At 39.9% G+C, this 17,503-nt stretch overlaps 1 protein-coding gene across 2 annotated transcripts in view; it reads right to left on the bottom strand.

Annotated features, from left to right (window-relative positions):
• Nucleotides 1–1,317: 1,317 nt before the first annotated feature.
• cuedc1b (CUE domain containing 1b) overlaps nucleotides 1,318–17,503 on the bottom strand; it is a 31,482-nt gene continuing 15,296 nt past the window's right edge. The window contains exons 5-11 of one of the 2 annotated variants that reach the window (XM_088300968.1): nucleotides 15,304–15,565; nucleotides 13,438–13,503; nucleotides 13,233–13,310; nucleotides 13,065–13,158; nucleotides 10,763–10,821; nucleotides 8,435–8,504; nucleotides 1,318–2,525 (exon numbers count right to left, since the gene is read on the bottom strand). In XM_088300968.1, coding sequence (XP_088157094.1) covers nucleotide 2,525; nucleotides 8,435–8,504; nucleotides 10,763–10,821; nucleotides 13,065–13,158; nucleotides 13,233–13,310; nucleotides 13,438–13,503; nucleotides 15,304–15,565 — 630 coding nt within the window. In that variant the 3' untranslated portion in view covers nucleotides 1,318–2,524. Of the gene's footprint in view, nucleotides 2,526–3,701; nucleotides 4,025–8,434; nucleotides 8,505–10,762; nucleotides 10,822–13,064; nucleotides 13,159–13,232; nucleotides 13,311–13,437; nucleotides 13,504–15,303; nucleotides 15,566–17,503 lie in introns of those variants that run through there. The other variant, XM_088300969.1, reaches the window with a different exon arrangement.

The following is a 17,503-nucleotide window of genomic DNA, read 5'->3' as shown; positions in this document are numbered from 1 at the left end:
TAATAGAGCAACACGCAATTTGTACAATTTTGGTAATGTATACAAAGGTTAAATGGGCTGTCATTTGTATAGCATTTTTTCTGCCTTTGGTAATCAATGCGCTTCACACTATTTCCTCATCTACTGACTGATGACATAACATCAGGAGCAACTCGGGGTTCAGCATCTTGCGCAAGGATACCGACAACCTGTAGGTTGGTAAACAGCCACTCTTCCATTGAGCCATGCTGCCTGCACAAAGGGGTTTTAAGGGACATAGCAATAAATTTCTCAGTGGGGTGGCCAGGGTGACACAATACCTCACTGAGGGGTCGCCGTGCCTGCATGCATCATTCTTTATCGTACCATCCCGTCAGTTTCATTAAATAAGATTAAAACATGTCCAGAACAATACCCATCACAGGAAAGTCACTTGGAGCCATTTCAAAGCAGCTGCAAGTCCCTAGAGCAACAGTGCAAACAACTAAGTAAAAGGTGCATGGCACTGTGTTGTCACTGTAATGATCAGGTAGAAAAAGCAAACCATCACCTGCTGCAGAAATAAAATTGGTCAGGAGGGTAAAGAGTCAACCAAAAACCTTTAAAAAACAGATATGCCAAGAATTAGAAGCTAGTGACTACAATCAAGTGTGTTTTGCAATGCTACGGACTGAGGCTGCTGTGCAAGAAGGAAGCCCTTGTTCCCAAAACGGCACCTTAAGGCTCGACAAAAACTTGCCACTAATCACAAGACCTTCTGGCGGTGATGTTCTGTGGTCAGACGATACAGAAATTGAGTTATTTGGACACAATGACCAGCAATATTTTGGGAGGAGTAAAGTTGAAGTCTTTAACCCCAAGAACACTGTCTACGTTAAAGTACGGTGGTGGTAGTATTATGCTCTGGGGCTGTTTTGCTGCCACCGGACCTGGTGCTTAAACAGAGAGTAAATTAAATAATGAAGGATGATGAATCATCAGCCCGACGTTTGGGACAGTTGGGTGTTCCGACAGGATCTGCCCCCACACACACATCAAAAGTGGTAATGGAATGGCTAAACCAGGGAATTAAGGTAATTTTTTAAATGACCTTGCCAAAGCCCTGACTTAAACCCCATTGAGAACATGGACAATGCTGAAGAAACAAGTCCATAATTATGTCAAGTGGAATGGTCAAATGTTCAATTAAAAGCTTGTGGATGCTTACCAAAAGTGCCCAAATCAAGTGAAAATGGCAAAGGGACATGTGACCAAATATTAGCATTGTTGTGTGTATATTTCTGACCCAGCAGATTTGGTCACTTTTTCTGTGAACTCATAATGAAGTCATAAAAGAAACAAACTACAGAAATATTTTATTGTGACAAAAAAAGTATCTGTTCCATTCAGAAACATAGAACAATGACATATTCTTTACAAGTGTTTGTAAACTTGTGACAACTGAATATAGTCAATGCAACCGGCTGTATATTGACCACAGCGAACAAACACGCGGCGTATGTTTTCATCAGTTAATATCAAAACGGGTGTCCGTCAGTCACTGGCAATTCGGTGATGGACGAACGCCCGCTTTTGTTGGTGCTTATTATTCAGGTTAATTAGCCAGATATTATTTAGTCATATATATTTGAATAATTTAGGATATATTTCTTTTTTGCTTTGTTCATGTATTTGTTTTGTGGTGGTCAGTAAACTGATTAAATGCTAACCAGAACACTCTTATGCATCTGTTAACAGAGATCACAATGTAATTGTCATAATTGATTGATGACAGGAGTATGTAGGTATAATCATGTCACAAATATAAAAAGAACAAACAAAAAAAAGACAATTGCCTTAAGATTGCTACATGACTCACGCTCTGACTTTTTTGCAGTATTACTAAAAAAAAAAAAAAGAATTCAGAAATCTTAAGCACCCAATGTATCCTTGGTCCTGAAGATGCTTAAATGATGATCTTGTTTCAACGGTTTACTGTGGACCTTTGGGCAGTTTCAGCTTGAATGGCTGCATCGTTTGAATGCACAAAGATATTTTGGCAACTCCACCAGATGCTGCCCAAAAAAAAAAAAAAATCCGATATGGGAAAAATTCCATTGTTTAGTTGAGTATATAAAAGGGCCACTTTCCATGCTTTGGATTTAAAATGCCCAACCTGAGGATGCTTAATCACAGACAGAATATGCTACAGAATTGGGAAAAATAATAAAGGCAAAACCCTTCCATATTGTAGGTAGTGAACCCCTAGGAGCGGTTTTGAGGACAGGTTAAACAATAAGATTAAAGACTAATAGTTTTTCTGTCTGCTATTAAAATGATATACCAACCATTACAATACAGAAACAATGTATTTATTGACAGTTAGTCCAAATCTGTTGCAAATCCTGGTCTTTTTCTTAGAAAGAAGGGTTGGAGGTCTTTTGCAAGTTTTGTATTGCCTGGTATCAAGTGGAGCTAGGTGGAGTGGGATGGGAAGAGCTTCAGGCCAACCAATGGGCCGTGCCACCGCCAAATTTTTAACGATGATATGGTGGGAAAGGGAGCATCTGAAATACAAAACATACATACATTAAGTCTTTCTCCTGGACGTTTGATCACACACCAACACAAATACAGTATACTTAAAAATAAATAAATAAATAAAATACACAAGCACACTCAATACCTATGTAACTAACTGTAAAGACAAAACATAAAAATAAAAACTTGTCTCGCAAAGTTGTTGTCGAAGCCATGCAAGTCCAAGCCCTAATATTACCCGTCACTGAGTTTCACAGGTGAGCTTGTATGTTGGGAACATGAGCAAATCCTTTCTTTCACTAAGATGCATCTCACTGAGCCGCAAAGACTTTCGAGCGTAGCAAATTTGGGGTTTCGTCAGGCCTCATTAACAAAAAAAAAAATCACACACGCATGCTCATATAGTTTTCCTTATCGCAAGCCAGTTTTCTTGTCACAAGGAAATTCTGAACATGTTCAGAATCATCTCGTGTATCCATTGTTTGACTAACAGTGGTAACACTCTTAAGCTTTTGTAAACCATCGTCAACGTTGTTTTTGCTTCGACCAAGAGGAAGACAAAGACCACACGGGTTTAAGGATGTCATGGACCATATATGTCAAAGTCAAGGCCCACGGGCCAGATCCGGTCCGCGAGAGGAATTTATTTGGCCCTCGGGATGATATTCATTTATTATTAGAAACGGCCCGCAGGCCGCTGGTGTTTCACATGCGCCAAAACTACATTTCCCACAATGCAACAGTGGCGTGCAGAGCGGTAGACGGGAGCATGGTGCGTAAGGCCGCCTCATTTCATTATTCATCAGCAGTGATTATCGTAACAGCAAGGTTAACTTTCAGATACCCATCAAAAATGGCGAAACGAAAGGTGGACACTGAGAAGAGTTAAAAACTCAGTTAAGGTTGAAAGGTTTAAGTTAAATATTTGTTTTCGTGGCACATGTGACTTTCTTTGAAGAAGGTGTTGTTTTTCTCTTATTAGTGGATGTTTTATTTTGTTTCAATCAAATTGTTTTAAAAATATTTCATTTGAGTGACTGATAAAAAGTAGATTTAGCCTACTTGTGACTTTTCTTTTCCCTGAGAAAATAGACTGATGGTGCTTTGAATAATACCGCTTCATTCATTTAATGTGCATGTTGTAAGGATTTGATAAAGTTTGTCTTTTGTGCCTGTTGAAAATTAAAAATTATTGACAGAGCCATAAAAAAATATTGCTTTATTTGTCCACTCCAATCATACAGTATTATATATGTTAGGTTTTCAGTACGTTCAATTAGGTTCTCTCCATTATGTGTGATAATTAAATTTTTTTCAATGAACATTCAATCAGTCCGGCCCTCGGCTCCTTGGCAATTTTTTAATTTGGCCCCCTGTCTATTTGACTTTGACACCCCTGTCATGGACGTTCATGCCAAGGTCACGGCCGATGAAGTAGTCCCATCAGTTTCAGAAGATGTTGCGTAGCCCCGCTGTTGTCGCTAAAGTTTCAGGTGACTCCTCTTCATCAACTTCAAAGGTTGGTCTGAAAAAGAAGAGGTCGAGCTATCCTTGGAAATTGGCCGACAAAGAAATGTTGGCTGGCTTACCTGATGAGTACCTGATGTTTTACAACACACGTTTAAATGAGATCAAGGACAGTAATAGTAAAAGAGAGGTGATGAAGCAGTTGGTGAAAGAGAATTATGAAGACAAGGGCAGCCCTGCGCCGACATGGAAATAATGTTTTTTGTTCAGCATTTTCTAATTGTCGCAAACCATCGGTAATAACAGCTGATGACAGAGGCGACCTGCTTTACAGATAGAGATGTCCTCTATTGGTCCCACAATGGGGAAATTTGCCATGTTACAACAACAAAGATATAGATCACACAGAGGCGGCGGCGTAATGTAGCCATTAATGTATAACATTAGCAGAAAACATTCATAAAAAGTACCTATGCGAATATACACAGCATTTACGTATATACACAAATCCCCATGTATATACACACTTACATCCCACAACATATACAAGTGTAAGGAAACACTCCTAATGTCTGTCCATGGTACAGAGGGGAAATAAATAAAAATGCTGCAATGATAAAAATACTGCAATGGTGAACAAAATACAGCATACATCAGAAAGGTTTGCGTTCCCAACAATCACTACTAAGGCTAGCCTTCGCTGCTCAGTGGGGTACGGCCTTGAGCTTTTCCATCACTTTGGTGAAGATTAATCTGTTTCAAACCCCAAACTTTTGAGACTCGTCTTTGACTAAGAGCTGATTTATTACTTTCAAGCCTGGCCTTCCTTTGGTTCTTGCTAACTTCCGTGGCAGCAACACGACCTCTGCAGACCCGAGTGCATCGCTGGCAGAGGAGCTTAACTGCTTCTTCGCTCGCTTTGACTCGCCCCAACCGTCATACCCCCGCACTTCATGCTCCAACTCCCCCCCACTCACCGTAGAGGAACACGATGTGAGGCGCGCGCTCCTGGCTGTTAACCCCAGGAAAGCTACTGGACCCGACGGAATACCAGGCAAGGTCCTCAAAACATGTGCCCACCAACTGTCACATGTTTTCTGCAGGATCTTCAACCGCTCCCTGGCTCAAGCAGTCCCACCATTATTCCTGTCCCCAAAAAGTCACCAGCCGTCCACCTGAATGACTACCGTCCTGTTGCTCTCACACCAGTCATCATGAAGTGCTTCGAGAGGCTGGTTCTCCAGCACATCAGGGACTGCCTTCCTCCCACTCTGGACCCCTACCAGTTTGCATACCGGGCTAACAGATCCACTGAGGACGCCATCGACACTGCTCTGCATGTTGTGCTGGGCCACCTGGAACAACAGCAGAGCTATGCAAGGATGCTCTTTGTGGACTACAGCTCGGCATTCAACACGATTATCCCAGACATCCTCGTCGCCAAACTGGACATTCTCGGCCTCCCTGCCCTCACACGCATCTGGATTAAGGACTTTCTGACCAACAGACCCCAGACTGTGTTGCTCGGCCCCTACACGTCCTCCACCCGCATGCTGAGCACCGGTTCCCCTCAAGGATGCGTGCTGAGCCCTCTCCTGTACGCCCTCTACACCTACGACTGCAGCCCGGCCCACGGCAACAACACTATCGTCAAGTTTGCTGACGCCACGACAGTGGTCGGTCTGATCTCGGAAGGTGACGAGACAGCCTACAGAGAGGAGGTCCAGAGACTGACGGCTTGGTGCGAGGACGACAGACTGCAACTCAACATTGCAAAAACAAAGGAGATCGTCATCGACTTCAGGAGGAACAAGACGGTGCCGCCCCCCCTCTGCATCGAAGGCGTGTGTGTGGAGAGGGTCCACACGTTCAAGTTCCTGGGAGTACAGATCTTCGACGACCTTTCTGGACTCACAACACCACAGCAGTGGTAAAGAAGGTCCACCAGCGTCTGCACTTCCTGAGAGTCCTCAGGAAATTCAACCTGGACAGGAAGCTGCTGCTGGCCTTCTACCACTCGTCCATCGAGAGCCTGTTGACGTACTGTGTCTCCACCTGGTACAGCGGCTGCACTGAGGCGGACAGAGTGAGGCTCCAGAGGCCAGTCAAAACAGCGCAAAGGATTATTGGCTGCCCTCTCCCCTCACTGTCGGACATCTACACCGCCCGGTGCCTCAGAAGGGCTCTCAACATCGTCAAAGACAATACCCACCCAAACTCCCACCTGTTCGACCTGATGCCCTCTGGCAGGCGCTACAGATGCATCAAATCGAGGACCAATAGACTGAGAAACAGTTTCTTTCCGAGAGCCATCTCCATTCTGAACTCTCACACACACACGAGAACACCCTTACCTTGCAGAACAGCATCGTGATGTGTTTTTATATACCCTATTCAGTACTAAATTCCATTGCACTCTCTTATTTATTTATCTAATTTATATATTTGTCTGTATTATTGTTGTATTGCACTGGAGAGGGGAGCCCTCTAATCTCGTTGCACACTTGAGTACAATGACAATAAAGGGATTTCTAATTCTAATTCTAATTCTAATGAATGGTTTGCATTTTAGAGCGGGCATCATTTTCTTGCGTCTCTTCATGACCGTCACTCCTGCCCTTTCGTGGCTGTTACTGAAGCCACAAAATGTAGGGCCTTTTTTCGCTCGCCTCCAAAACCACCACTTTGCAGTAACCCCCCCCCCCCAAAACAGACATTGAGCCATTAATGAAAAGAGAGCAAGCCATTTTAGACACTATAGATTGGTCAATAACTGAAATGACATTTTATGTTGACAAAACGAACTAAACCGAACTATGATAGCGAGAATATCCTTAATTTTTGGCTTTGGCAATTAATTTATTACATGAGCATTTGGAGTTTTAACAGCATGGCAATTAGCCAAAAGAAGAAAGGTCGAACAATCTGCTGAGAGTTGACAAATGACGCGCTGCATGTCTCACGTATGTTCGCAGGGTTCTAGCGGGGTGGAGTGGTGGCTCCAAGTGCACTTTCATAATGCTTTATCTATTGAATTATATATCTATTTATCTATCTCTTACTATATTGAAAAGTTCCAAATGCACTTTTCAAAACGCAAAACACATGGATTCGTAAACCCTCATTAATGCTCCTAAACTAACAAAGAGATTTTGTTAACTGGGTGGCTACAAACAGTTCACATAATATGACATGGGCATTATCTTAGAAAGCAGCATCAACTTTTGGTTTAAAATTATTTACTTTAACCTCCAGGATCCCTTGCTGTACACTGTCAAACGGCAGAATGCAGCGTGTTCTTCCAACCATACATTCTTTGATTGAAGCATTGATGATTTTGGACTAATTTTAAATCTACTTGGTTGTCGTCAAACTGCTAGTTAGTGGTATGATAACCTGAGTATTTTTGTCTCCTCTTCAACATAGAAAATGCCAAACTCCCTTCATATAATTTTATGAAAGGTCAGAAAGGCGTTACTAAACTGTCAAACTGGGCTACGATGACATCTTAAAAGTTTAAATTAATGCATAATAACTCCGAATTTGCTTGCTCTAAAGTAGCCACTAGCCTGGCTTCACACAATGCATGTGTTCTTCTGCCTCTTTGCTCTGAACTCAATGAATTTCTATTAATTTAATAATTAAATTAGACACACATTTAGATCATCTCCATCTGCAGCCACCGAAAATGCTAACCAAAAATGCCATCTGTTTTCTCATCATTTTATTGAATGTGGATCGGTGAGTCAGCTGTCCAATTGTATTAACGACAATTTCACTTCATATAAAATATATATTTGCAATTTAAATATTTTAGCCCCATAATCTTCATATTTGCATTCAGAACACCAACAAACTACTGTAGTTTAAATTTAAACCAAGTACTCATTCAAAAAAGCACCACAGCAGAAGGATGAAAAAGCCATGTGAAATGTGCCTCTGCCGCTGTGGCCTGCAGACCCCTGCACTAAACCATGCGTCGTCAAACTTTTTGAACCGGAGACTTACTTCTTGAGGTGCTGATTAATAAGAGTGGCCTCCAGTTTTGATACACAATTTGTAAAATAAATTGCTCACATAAACCTTTTTATCATATTTTATAATTGTATTCATCTTTGGAAAGTCGCTGATCATGCTACTTTATCACAATGTTATACAATACATCTTTATCAACACTCATGTAACGAAGTAAGAAACATTAATATAAAAAAGAAACACTATTTTTAAAAATCTCTAAAGTGTTTGTTTTCAAATTATCACTTCCACAACATTCCTACAAAATCCCACAAACCTCATCTGAAAATTGCTCAACTTTCAAGTTAATATTGTTGGTTTGATACACGCAATAGTTTTTTTCTTGGGAGTGGCATAACTGTTGTCATGCAACATGCCGTGCTTAGTTCTTTGTACAGTAAGAGACAAAAACAATGTTCAATTGCAGGAGAAGTTGTAGTGGTGAGGAGCTTACCATGAATCAGGCTCACTTCGTTGCTCATTTTTTTCCTGAGTAACCGCTCTTCTTGATTGACATTCTTCCTCTACGTACAGATAAACACACATTAGAACGCGCAACTCTCCAAAATAAACTCTCATTAATTCTTAGTGTGATCGAGCCCATAGATTTGCAACTACAGCCAATCAGTTGAATAAGAGTTCCTTCTTTTTGTCGACTCCTTTTTACCACGTTTTGTAATTTCGATTTTCTGTGCCACGTTACATGGATTGCCCACTACATGCTGCTCTTGAGAATGGTGAGCCATGGCTCAATTGTATGACAAGACTTCCCCCTAACATTACATTAATTTTAGAAACGCGTGTGGTGGTAATACAATACAATACAACTTTATTTATATCGCATATTTCTCAACAGCTGGAGCTGCAACAAAGCGTTTTCCAAATGGTGTGATATAAATTAGCAGGAATTTAGAACTCAAATTAAAACACAAACACAATCGATTCCAGAAGAATAGCAGGAACAGCAACAGTCTCATGTTAAGCTGAAAGCTAAAGATCAAAAATGTCTTCCAACGAGTTTTAAAAGTGAACAGAGAGGAGTAGAAAGGCCACTGGGATCGAACATCATAACTTCAGTTTTCTTGTGACATCCAGATATTGATTTCCCCAAGACAAGACATCCCGTTAAACGTTAGGCAAGCCCCCTGGTCTTAAAACTTTTTTATTCTTTGTTTTTTGACCCAGCATGAGACTTGGTTTTGGTTTTAGAGTTTTTGAGCTTTTTAATGTCTTTAGTATTATTTGATTTTATTGTTTGTTGTTTGACTTACTTTTACTCCGTGCAACCACTTTGCATACAGCGTTGGTTGTCTTTAAGCGCTTTATAAATATAGTTGAGTTGAATATCCTGACAAGGCCTGCTTAGATGAGAGCAGCAACGTCTTCTGAGACAACCCAGAGAGTCAATTTACAGTACAATCGATAAATTGTCCTGAGAAAACAATGACCTAGAGCAGGGGTGCTCACACTTGTTCAGCATGCGAGCTACTTATAAAATGACCAAGGCAAAAGGAGCTACCTACTATAAAAAAGCAAATTTATATTTTTATATATACACATATATATATATATAAACATATATATATATATATATATATATATATATAAGTATATATATATATATATATATATAAACATATATACATATATATATAAACACACATATATATATATATATAAAAACATATATATATATAAACATATATATATATATATATATATAAACATATATATATAAATATATATATATAAACATATATATATAAATATATATATATAAACATATATATATAAAAACATATATATATATATAAACATATATATATATATATAAACATATATATATATATATAAACATATATATATATATATAAACATATATATATATATAAACATATATATATATATAAACATATATATATATATATAAACACCCTTACCTTGCAGAACAGCATTGTGATGTATTTTTATATACCCTATTCAGTACTGAATTCCTTTGCACTCTCTTATTTATTTATCTAATTTATATATTTGCCTGTATTATTGTTGTATTGCACTGGAGAGGGGAGCCCTCTAATCTCGTTGCACACTTGAGTACAATGACAATAAAGGGATTTCTAATTCTAATATATATATATATATATATATATATATATATATACATATATATATATATATATACACATATACACACACACATATATACATATATACATATATATATATATATACATATATAATATATATCTAATTCCTGCACCTTTCTCTTCCTCAGCTCGCTTTTCGGTGGAAAGTCGGTATCATATTTTCCATGAGCAGTCCGAAAATCCCGCTCCACATTTCCCTTCTTTGGTATTGCGATGGTAGACTGGCAGATGAGGCAAACGCACTTCGAAAATGTCATTGTGAAAAACAACTCCTCCTCCCATTCCGTATTAAAGTGATACATTTTTATCTTCTTACTTGGTCCAGCACCCCCACTCATGTTCATACCCCCCTTGAGTTCAAAAGAATAAAACGAGGGCTTAAATTTGGAGGTAACCAACTCGCTAGCTTGTTAGTTGTGCTGCACTTAGTTTGCGCATACGTGGTCACCTATGTGTCACAAAAAAAAATCAGGTGTCATCTGACTGGGTGCCCTGTATCAATCACATGACGGATAATGATAGGCTGACGTCTATTTTTTAATGTCATGTGATCTACCCATACTACCTTTGCGATCGACATAATGAGCACCCCTGACCTAGAGGGATGAGAAGTTTGACAAATATCAATTTCTTACCACAGGAGTTTCCTTCCACATCGTCAAGGAGATTGGCTGTGGAATGAGCGGTGCCCAATCTGGTAAGGTTTAATTAAGAAAACTAAGGAAAGAGTGTTCATTCTTATGCACAAGCTTCTACAATGTATTGTAAGTGGAAATGTACTGAATTGGATTGCTGTGGACAAGCATTGGCAGAAAGAATTTCCTTGATGTGCTAGCCACTTAGACAAAATTGTTGTTTCCTGTTGTCGAAAAAAGTCACACCGACAATCGTCACTGAATTAGATGCATTTCCCCCCATAAAGACAACCAAATGAAATATAAAATGCACTTTTAAAATGCTGATTTCTTTCATTGAGGAAAAAAACCTAACCGTACACACTTCTTAAATTATAAGATAACTTGCGATAAGCCAGTTTTTGGAAACCTACTGAATCAATAAATAATTGAAATAGTACCCATCAGACTAAGTGAAGCAGTTCACAAGAGCTCAAAAATAAACACAAATATTTTTTTCTCAATGTTAAGTGTTTGTTACAAGTGAAGCCCTGTTTTATACATTGAAAAGATTGAATATTGAAATTTTCTTTCGACTAACGTGACAAAAGCTGACTTTTTTTTAAGGTGTCCGACTCATAATATCTAGAGTAAAAATAACACAGCAGTTGATACAAAGAACGTCATGCCTGCCGCCAACCATGGTGGTGGCAGTGTGTGATGGTCAGGGGGCCTACTTCATCTGGATGACTTGAATTATGTTGTTGACCCAAAAAATCCTACATGGCAATGTGCTGCCATCAGTTCATGACTTCAAGCTCAAGAGATATTGCATTGGGACCCTAAACCATAACAGTAAGTAAAAAAAAATTGGGGGGAGTGACCAAATCCAAGTCTGTCCATAAAGACAGTTGAGTGCTGTGGCATTAAAAAACAAGACATTAAACAGGCAGTTTATGTTTGAATCCTCACCAAAATGACATTGACAGGCTTTAAAGCAGGGGTCTTCAACCCTGTTCCTCAAGGGCTGGTGTCCTGACTGTTTTCCATCTCTCCCTGCTGCAGCACACCTGATTCAAATGATCAGGGTCGTTATCTAGCTTCTGCAGACCTTGCTGATTATCTGATCGTTTGAATCAGATGTGTTGCAGCAGGGAGAGATGGAAAACGGTTAGTAAGGAACAGGATTGAGGACTCCTGCTTAAAGGTTTCTTCTTACCCCACACCCAAATAGGGTCACGCACAGTGTTTCCTTGCCCAGGTGGGGGGTCTGGAACAGGGGACGTTGTTGATTTATGTTAACTGTGGGCCTGTACGCACGGTTCATATGGATTTTAATGTTAAATTTTCAAGGTTTTAAAAGAGCTTGAATTGCGGGTAAAGTGTTTTTAAATGCTTGAAAATTCTCTGCAGTCTGACTCAATAAGCTAATTATAAAAAGCTAAAAAAATAAAATAAGTTTCCTTACAAATGAAAGCTACACGCCTGATCTGTTGGCACGAGTCTTGATGTAGGCATATAAAGCTATGTCATGCAGCACAATGTCGCCCTCAAAAGGACAGTGGTGCATCGGTTCATCATGCCAGGAGGATGTCGCTTTAATGAACATTGGCTGTAAAATGAAGAATACAAATTTTGGATAAAACCTGGACCAAATCTGCAAACTTTGCAAAAAAAAGAAATCCAACTTTTTGCAACTGGAGAGTCGGCTCTCTTTAGCTGTGAGAGGCAAGCCGCAGACATTAAAAGCCCTTCTAATGAACTAAAGTTAGCAAGGATGCTAAGCTTTTGGTACGGACTAGAGATGTCGATCTGCGCTGGATTACTTGTTGATTATGGACAGTTATTATGGGCTATGAAAGGAAAAAAAGTGAGCATTTGTCAATGATAAATTATAACTTCCTCAACAAACATCTAAGGTCAGCTGACATTACCGTGTGTATGCCTAATGACACCAAATCCGGCGTTCACCTGGGGAGTGTCACACCAGAATGCATTGTTCCACAAACTTTAATGAGCGAATCAGTTGAAGTCCTTAAAAAGGGCTTGAATTTGGCCATGGAAAATGTGTACGAACCCTGTGTGAGGCTTTTGTAACAATGGGCTATATTAATAATCTTTACTTGACATTTCTTTGTATGTCTAATTGTTTTGCATCTGTATACACGTGTCTTGCTGAAAAATCAAGCTCCAATTTAGTCTTATCTGCCTGAAGGACATTCTCCCAAAAGCTGTGCCTTGTCAAAATGCTGTTTAAACAGATTAAAGTCACATTATATATTATATTATATAAATACACGTGTTGTAATAAAATTCAGGATACGAATGATTCTTCAGAAGTGTTCTTCTTTTTGACTTTCTTCTCTTTGTCTTTTCTGAGAAAGTTTTGGCAATTTCAAAAAGCTTCTTTCTTGTAGCTGAAAAAAGACAATTCATTTTATTGAACATTAACTCTACAATAAACATGTAACATTTAATGTAAGAGACTTACATTTTCCCATATGTTTAAGTTTGTCTCTAAACAGTGCATCTTCTGACACAGTCTCCGGTGAAGGAACCGAGGAAGATTCTAGGGCACAATGACAGTACCACTTACTCATACTGTATACACTGTAGATCGATGTATAATCATGTGAGGACAATTAATCAATCAATCAACATTCTATTAAATCTACACTATAATAGCTGATATATACCTGTGCAATTTTCCGAGATAGATGATTGACTGGACTTAGATTTCTTTGATTCATATTTCAAGCGATCTAAAAGAAAAAAGAAAAAAGGAAATGGGGGGAAAAAAAAGCAGACGTTAGTCGGGATCATTCATTTTATGAACCAAAAAGTGATGAGTCCGATCACAAAATAACATGTGGTCAGAAGAGGTCATTTCCCAAACCGAAGACTGTGGGTTCAATCTTCAGTGATCATGTCGACGTGTCCTTGAACAAGTTATTGAACACGCAGTCGCTCCTAATGCTACGTCCTCATCAAGGGACAGTGATATGGCGGTATTTTAGTACCTTGAAGGTAGAAAAGTGCTACACAAGTGAAAGCCCTATTATTATAACACATTCAGAATTGAAAATAAAGAATTATGAGATCTGATCAAGTTATGAAACTTTTTTTTCCCAAAAATAGTTCTGTGCTTTTTTGCTTTACAAACGCAATTTGTTATTGCCAGTATGTAATTTCAAGGCATGCATCTCTGAAAGAAAAAAAAGCATCCTTGAAATCAATGTCTTGTGTGAAGCTGTCGAGCTTTGTTAATACTATTGATGCTTTTATTTCCTGTTGTTTCGATTATTGTAATGCCCTGCTCTCTGGTCTTTCCAAAAAAGAGTATTTCCAGTTTACAACTACTTCAGTATTCAGCCACACGGTGCTGACAAGGACCAGAGGGCGGGCACATATTACCCCAGTTTTAAAATGGCTGCATTGGCTTCCCGTGTGTTTCAGGCTTGATTTTAGGGTGCTTCTATTAGTTTTTAAATGTCTTAACGGTCCTTGGGCCATCTTATTTATACAACCTGCTCTTATCATATCAACTCTCGCTTGAGGTCCTCTGGCATCAGCCTTTTAGTTATTCCTAGGGTGAGGACCGGAACATACGGTGAGGCTGCACTCAGACATTCTGGTCCTCGTCTATGGAATAGCCTGCCAGAGGACATCAGGACCGCAGAGACTGTTGATATTTTTAAGAGGAAGCTCAAGATGCACCTTTTTAGTTTGGCTTTTAAATGTCTTATTTTACTCTTAATTCAGGACTGTTGTTTTATCTACTATTACTGTCTTTTATTTTTTAGCTTCTTTGTCTTTTAGCACCATCATTTCTCTTTTCGATATTTTAGCTCCAGTGTTTTCTCATGGGGGGCCTCCGAGCTGGGAGGTGTGGGGGGCCTTCTCTTATTTCCCCAAAAAGAGTTGCGGCGGCTTATATACAGGTGCACCTTATAGTCTGTAAAATACGGTACCCAACGTCTTGTCAAATTTGAGCAATGAAATTACTGAATGTCTCACAGTGGACTATCGTGTGAAAGAAAAATACACAAAAAAGCCACAGCGTTGGATTAGCCGCATGGTTCAAAATCGAGGAAAAAAGTACCGGCTTATAGTCCGGAAAATATGTTATATCTATTGAGGGCCTGAAGCTTGTGAGTAAAAATTCTTGAATGAATTGTGTCACATTAAAAACCACAGTGTTCAAAAATTGGGGGGAAAAGTAGAAACTTATTGTCTGGCAAATACAGTATTTTGTCTCTACCGGGTGATTAGGCAGGAGTAATAAACACACACTTGCTACTGGTTGTTCTTTGGTGGTCGGCGGTCAAGGCATCAAAACAAGGAACGGAAACTTGTGAAAATGTGAACTATTCAGGAAGAATCAGAATGTTAGTCCCAGCTCTAATTGATACTTGATACAATGCTGAATCCATCTTGTCTTATGAGTTATTAGACAATTATGGCTAGTTATTTACCATAGAGTTTAATTTCTATGCGACTGTTGCTTAAGAAGAATAGAAGAAAATGTTTGCTGAAATGTGAGTGGTCTATAAAAAGCCTACCTCTCTCTAAGGCAACAAGAAACTCCCGGTTTCGCTGCAACTCTCTCATGAACTCCTCGTTCTGTAGGAAAAGGGCAATGCGCTCGTCTTCGAGATACTGCTTCAGTTTCTTGTCTTGCTCTGTAGATACTGCCGTCCGACCTGGACCACCTGTAGTGCCTACAGCTCCAGACTGAGAACTTGACTGGGCTGTCCAGTGACTCAAAGAGACTGATGATGAGGATGGTGATGATCCAAGCTGGGAGAGATCGGCCTGAGTACTCTGTGGAAAAGACAGGCTATTGGCAGTGTTGTACCTCAATGAGTTCAATTAACAAATGTTCATGAACTTGTTCATAATTTGGGTGAACGTGAACTGAACGGAGTGTATTTCTGCTTCGTGAGCGTTTCTGTGAACAGGCTCACTCTGGGGCCAGTGAATAGTCATTGAAGGACAGTTCATTTTGTTCAATTATTTTGCAAGGTTTCCTCTAGTTAGACTGCAAGAAGAAAACTTGGCTAGACACACTATGAACAAGCCTAAAGCAACAGCAAAAATTTTGCTTTTCCCTACATATGCTGAAGTAAGCGTTTAGCGGCAGCGCACACACACACACACACGCACACACCCCCACCCCCACGCACACGCACCCCCCCCCCCCACACACACACACCCCCACCCCACGCACGCACACACACACACACACCCACCCCCACCCCCGCACACGCCCATACACACATACATCAGGTCAAGAGGAAGACCAAAGAGCAGGTTTATGGATGTAGTTAAAGAGGACATGAAAGTAGTTGGGGTGAAAGCAGAGGATGCAGAGGACAGAGTTAGATGGAGGCAACTGATTCGCTGTGGCGGCCCCTGAAGGGAAAAGACGAAAGGAAAATATTTGAAAACCTCATTTGATTAAAAGAGAAGTTTCACTCAAAATTCTGAAATGTGCTCCAATATTAATTGTGTAAAGGCTGAGGCCTTCACACGTTATTCTACACCTTTCGACTATATCATAGTTTCTATTTTAACTACTTCGACAGTATTCATCCGATTTCACCGTTCCAACTTCGATCTATTCCAAAAATTCACGCCTCGCAGTCTTCACCTATTTCCCATAATTCACCATTTCACTTTATTCACCCCCCAAAACCCCATTCATTTCCAATGGAAGATTCAACATTTCACGATTAAATGCTTCAAAATTAAAATTTAACCCATTCAGGTCATTCATTTCACATTCCAGTATCCCCTTTCACACTTTCACCTCATTCATCCATCCATCCATTTTCAATACCGCTTCTCCTCACTAGGGTCGCGGGGATGCTGGAGCCTATCCCGGCTATCTTCGGGCAGTAGGCAGGGGACACCCTGAACTGGTTGCCAACCAATTGCAGGGCACACAGAGACGAACAACCATCCGCACTCACACTCATACCTAGGGGCAATTTAGAGTGTTCAATCGACCTATCATGCACGCTTTTGGAATGTGGGAGGAAACCGGAGTACCCGGAGGAAAGCCACGCAGGCACGGGGAGAACATGCAAACTCCACACAGGATGGCCGGAGCCAGGATCGAACCCACGACCGATGCTGTCTCTCACTGTGAGGCCATCGTGCTAACCAGTCGTCCACCGTGCCGCCTCACCTCATTCACGTTTCATAAATTCATCCATTCCCAATTGCACTTCTTCGGCGTGCAACTGCTTCCACATATTTCATCCGATTTTCACCGTTCCAACCTCAATCTATTCCAAATATTCACGCCATGCAGGCTTCAATTTGCCCCTCTCTCACATTCTTCACTTCATTTACTGTAGTCATGTTTCAAAGATATCTTTCCCCATTCATTCCAGGCTTTCCCAGTTCTATTATTGGGTAAAGGCTGATTCTATTCTTACACTTGTACATGCTTGTGTGGTTCAGAGGTTTAGCACTCGTTTCCCACATGGCAGGTTGTCGATTCAAGTCCCATTTTTTTTTTTTTTATTGACACAATGTGTCCATGCTTTCACACAATTTACCATTTTACATTATAATATTATCTCAATCAATTTATTCATATTAATTTCCATTTAGTGTCATTCCACCTTCCATCATTCACTATCATTCCACATTCTCATTCAATTCTATTCTCTATGATTCAAACTCATTCAATTTCATTCTCTATGATTCAAAATAAATATCATTCCACATCCTTCCACCCAGATGGCTTCC

The sequence above is a fragment of the Idiotropiscis lumnitzeri genome, chromosome 7 (assembly GCF_059441095.1).
Source record: "Idiotropiscis lumnitzeri isolate Australia: NSW breed Sydney's pygmy pipehorse chromosome 7, RoL_Ilum_1.0, whole genome shotgun sequence".
In the NCBI taxonomy this organism is placed as follows: Eukaryota; Metazoa; Chordata; class Actinopteri; order Syngnathiformes; family Syngnathidae; genus Idiotropiscis; species Idiotropiscis lumnitzeri.
The sequence above is the reverse complement of the archived record's forward strand: the minus strand, read 5'-3'. Positions and strand labels throughout refer to the sequence as shown.